General features: G+C 41.3%; 1 protein-coding gene across 1 annotated transcript in view; it reads right to left on the minus strand.

The window, feature by feature from the left end:
- Positions 1-401: 401 nt before the first annotated feature.
- The window catches only part of LOC109953702 (mucin-19-like), a gene marked incomplete at its 5' end in the record, with an annotated part of 5,547 nt that continues 1,016 nt past the window's right edge, over positions 402-4,932 (minus strand). Inside the window, 9 exons of the mRNA XM_020589172.1 lie at positions 402-644; positions 785-954; positions 1,261-1,333; positions 2,843-3,037; positions 3,198-3,302; positions 4,017-4,155; positions 4,240-4,394; positions 4,599-4,687; positions 4,845-4,888. Coding sequence (XP_020444828.1) covers positions 417-644; positions 785-954; positions 1,261-1,333; positions 2,843-3,037; positions 3,198-3,302; positions 4,017-4,155; positions 4,240-4,394; positions 4,599-4,687; positions 4,845-4,888 — 1,198 coding nt within the window. The remainder of the gene's footprint in view (positions 645-784; positions 955-1,260; positions 1,334-2,842; positions 3,038-3,197; positions 3,303-4,016; positions 4,156-4,239; positions 4,395-4,598; positions 4,688-4,844; positions 4,889-4,932) is intronic.

The following is a 4,932-nucleotide window of genomic DNA, read 5'->3' on the forward strand; positions in this document are numbered from 1 at the left end:
ACTTACAAGTTAGACATTTGGGGTCTTTGTTAAAAGATGGTGTACTCAAAACATTGACTATTTATACCTCTTCTGCTACATACATGACAGTATTACAAACACCTGGAAGTAGTCTAGTACAGCAACTTTAACCAACCTCAAAATACACACACACACACACACACATTTGACAATGCCACAAAACCTGAAACACCAAGGTTCATAAACAGATGTTAAGGCAGAAGTGTTGCATTGAAGTGTATACAATTGTACATGTGTGCCTTTAATAAAAAAGGCCAGTGTATGAAAACTTTAAACTAGGGCATGTCATTTGTCTTTAGCAATAAAGAAATTCAAGATGCAGCCTCTTCAGCATAGACGCAGCCCCCTCAAATACCTCCCAACATGTGCCATCTGTCATTTTGCTGTTCTGCCAACTACCAAAAAGGCAGCTTTAAGAGGCAAGTAAACCTGATGTTATGGGGAGAAAAAGGCAGTCTCAACGTACGGCATAGATCAGGTGTTCTCCAGTTAACACACACATCCTCATCACTGCAGGCCTCTGCATAGGCTGCCACAGCTGTGCAGAAGCCCAAGAACTTCCCTTCAAATTCACAAGCACAGGACTCCTGGACACAGGCATGGTAGTAGGGTTCTGGGTCCACCTGAGGATCAAAAATATAACAGTGTCAACTGCAAGAGCTTAACACTGGCTCAGTAACATTGCTTGTACACTGCACCCTTTTCTGTTCCACTTTTGTATGTTGTCTTGACTAGTATCCAGACTGTGGCGTTAAATACATACTTTTAAGTGGCAGTTTTGGAAGGTGTCTCCTGTAATGATCATACAGCGCTGCTGGGCCCAGGCTGAGCAGTAGGAGTTGCGTTCACATGGAAACATCTCAATAGTCACATCAGAACAAGGAGGAGCAGTGACCTTCCAGCTGTTCCCAAAGGCCAGGGGACTGGACACCACTAAAAACCAATGTTTTGGGTCATTTTGAGTAGCATGACTAAGCTGTACTCAGGGGTGTAGTGCCATTTGATTCAATATCGAGTGCACCTATGACATGCATGGTTCAGCTGCATCTTGTTTCAAGGGCCATGTAAACTTTTTCTACAGCGGTAACCAATTACTCAAGTTATGGCAGAATAATATGAATTAGACACGTCACATAATGCTATGAATTTAAGATTTGCCAGCAGGCTTATTCCCTTTCCTCGGAAAACATTACACCTATGGTTGTACTGCATCATAGAGCAATAAGTAAACCGATTTACCTGCTGAGCCGCTTATCTGGAGATCATTCATTTCACTGGAGTCAAAATTCCCACAGAGGCCACACACACGGTTCTACAAGAAAGAAATTAAGGATTAAAGGCATGATGAAAAGCTAATCTGCATTCTGAAATTAACCTTAAGCAGTTTTCAGTAAAAAGGTAGGGCTGCACCCAAAGATTCCTTTGTTGGGTAGGTAATCAGTTTAATTTCAGTATTCAAGACAACTGGAAATTTCAATGTAATCTCTGTACGAGCAACACCTGCAGTCTTGTTAGTGTGTTAGCTTAGTGTGGAAATCTTTCAGGGATCTTTTACATTGCTCAGATAAGCAACCCTGGTTTTCTAGATGTGCTGGTTCTTCGACCTGCACTTGTAGAGAAGTGGCTGACAAACGTAATGCAGAACCTGCCTGTGCAGATTCTCAGTCATCCAGGTCATAGTAAACTTTTGGGGGGGGTTTAAGAACTGAACTAGATTTCTACTAGGTTCGACCTAGACATCCAAGTCCAGTTGATTTTTTTCCTAAGTTTCTTCCAGTAATGCAGAACCATTCCACTTAAATGCTTCATGTTGCCATGCAGCCTGCTTTGGCATCATGACATGCCAGCAAGACTGAGATGTCTAGATCAAGTTGTGCATTCATATTCTTCTAACTTGAGATATTCTTTGCATTATAGGCCAAGTAGAAGAATGTCCTGCAAACCTCACTGCATTCTTTGTTCTACTACCAGCTTTCTTCCTAGTTTTGCCTCAAATTCAGTTTTATTTTGTTTGTCCATCCATCTTTGTCCACTTTACCCCGAGACCAGGTCGCGGGGGCAGTAGTCGAGCAGAACAAATTGGAATCTCTGATAATACTTGAACCCACTTAGTGCAGTTCCTTTAAGCCAAACATGCTCAAGTCTATAATCAGGTGTCAAAGTAGCACGGAGATCTAAAAAGGACAAGTGCTTTGTCCGAGGCTAGAAGACTTTACTAGTGCAGTTTCTGTAGAGAACAAAGCTGCTCCTGAGCAAGCTGGACATTATGGACCATAAGTCCCACAAGATTTTTAGAGAACCAGCAGATCCAGGGTGTGAAATTAGTTGGCTAACCCACATGCAGAGAAAGCACTAAGGGAGCAGCTTCTGCTTATTGTCAGTTTCCAGTGAAAAACATTGATAGCAGGACAAAATTAAAACGCGTTAGGTTTCATCTCACTGCAGAGGGGGAAAATTTAAAAAGAAAATAAAAGCCAAGCCACTGTATGCTGTTGGCCAAAGCACTCAACACAACTGAATAATTTGAGTGCTTCTCTGTAGTTCCAAGAACTCCAGAGTGGGATGTCTTTACTGGTACAACTCAGTTGATCTCAAATCAGTGATTGAAATTGTAGTGCATTCTGTAATCATAGGCATAAGGCAGAGTCATCTAATATGAACATTCATTAGCACAATCTCAGCTGAGAATGTAAGCCTTCACCCCTCCTGGTGAATATTCGCTGCACAATTGCTAGTGAAGCCTCAAAATTGCCATTTAGAAAAGCCCTAGTAGAATGAGGAATAAGCTGTATTCAAGGGTCTCAACATCCCAATTACTCACCCTCCAGTTTGGCTGCAGCTCTATGGTAACCCGGGTCTGTTTGTCCCAGATGAGAGTTATCCCTCTGCTTGGCACCGAGATCACAATGTAGAGCCCCACGGTATGTGTGGTGTAAAGCAAGTCATCTTGCAGACTCCAGCTTTCATGGACACGTCTTGTCACCCTCATGTCATTCAATGTCAGAGTGACTTTACCCTGGATGGGCCAAGACATTTAATGAACAATTTATTGTAGTGATATTTGTAGTCCTTCACCATTTATGGCTCATCAAGTTCAGTAAACTGAGAACTGCTGTACTTTACATCATTAAAAAAACTGAACAACATAGTTGATAAATCTGGAGGAAGTCACCCACCTGCAGGTCGAGCACAATGGCACGAGAGCATATTAGTGCCTCATCACAACATGGTATGCCTTCTACTCTGACAGAGAAGAAGCCATCTTTATTTCGACAGTAATCCTGAAGTAAAAGTGGCAGCATTAAGGTATGCAAAATAAAATGTCTCAAGTGATTTCATTTTAATGCTTTGTTGTAAAATTTCTCCTGCCAAAGTAAGCCACTCTGACTTACCTCTGTACAATGAGTTATACAAATAAAAATGTCTGCCAATATTGTCAAGTGCCAAATCTAAAGCGTAGACATGTTGGATGAATGGCTACAACACCAGAGTAAGGAAATGTAACTCAGATGAATGCAACTATGCAATCAGTGTCATAAAAAGCAAGAATGTAGGGCCTCTTTGCCGTCTGACAGATTAAATATTCCCAAACTAGATTCTACAAAGCACTAACACCATCTTAAACAGGATTGAGGCTTAAGAACAGTGTGAAGAGATTTGGGCTCTTCAGTAGTTGATTGAGACTGGTCTATTATGTTTAGAGCTATGGCAGCTGGTTGAATACCAAGTCAACCAAGCCACAGATGTTTTAGTAGCTAAAGCCACCACCAACTAGAATAATGCCTTGACTTGCATAACTACCATATGAACAAAAGTTTGTTTGTTTTTTTTAATTCAAAAGATTCACCAGCCAAGTTCCATGATCAGCTATGTTATAGCTCTGACACAGACCAGAGCTAAGTGGGGGTAGAGCCAAGTCTACCCCCATGCCAGCTGCTTTTGTACCACAAAATCATGTGAATGAATAACTGGAGTTTCCCCATCTTTAAGCTCACCTCCACAAGTGTGTATTGGCAGTGTCCATCAAAGCGATACCATTTAGAGTCAAAGGTCTGGTAATGTCCATTTCCATATACTTGGCACTTTCCAGGACACGGTTTCTCTTTACAGTGCCACTGACCCCGACCACAGATGCTGTGAAGTAAACTTTACTCTTGTAGCTTTTGGAAGATTTCTTAAGAGAACAAGTTGTAAAGCAAAACTAATGCAGATGTTTACCAGGTTTTACAGTCGGTTTTGACATGTTGTCCTGTGCTGAACACTTGGCCACTGTACACACATGTGCAGTTGTCCAGAGAAACACAGTTTCCATGGTGGTCCTCATACTGGTCATGTGGGCAGTAACAGCCACTCTCACAGGTCATGCTGGCACCCTGAAAAGGCCAAAAATAAATCTTTGCTTTGTCAAAGTAGTTTCTTGTTTTGATAACTCTTCTGTAGAGCTGAGAGTTACAGCTGCATTTAAATGCCAAAGTTTACATTATGTAACCAAGTGGCAGCTGTTGTCAGAAATTTACCTTAATGAAATAGCCCATGAGAAAAATCATTTAGTAAGACTTGGAACAAAATTGACCTACCAATGGTTTGCCAAGACTGTCACAGGTTTTCTGAGCCGTGTTAACCGGGTATTCCGAGCAGTGTACACAGACCTTCCCATTTCTGCATCCTGATTCAAACAATAGTGTTCCACTGATATTTCAACATTTGCCACAAATGTATGGTTAATGCCACCATGTAGAACATCAAAACAAATTATAGCAGTGGAACTAATTTTATAGCCCAAATATAGCAGAGTTAGAAAATACATAAATGGTCATATTTACCACAATCCTTGGAGCAATGCAGTTCGCCATTCTCACAGAGGCTTCAGAAAACAAAGTCTTGTTTAGATGTCAAGTTCAATAGGTTTGT

The sequence above is a fragment of the Monopterus albus genome, unplaced genomic scaffold, assembly GCF_001952655.1.
Source record: "Monopterus albus unplaced genomic scaffold, M_albus_1.0 scaffold1049.1, whole genome shotgun sequence".
Classification (NCBI taxonomy): Eukaryota; Metazoa; Chordata; class Actinopteri; order Synbranchiformes; family Synbranchidae; genus Monopterus; species Monopterus albus.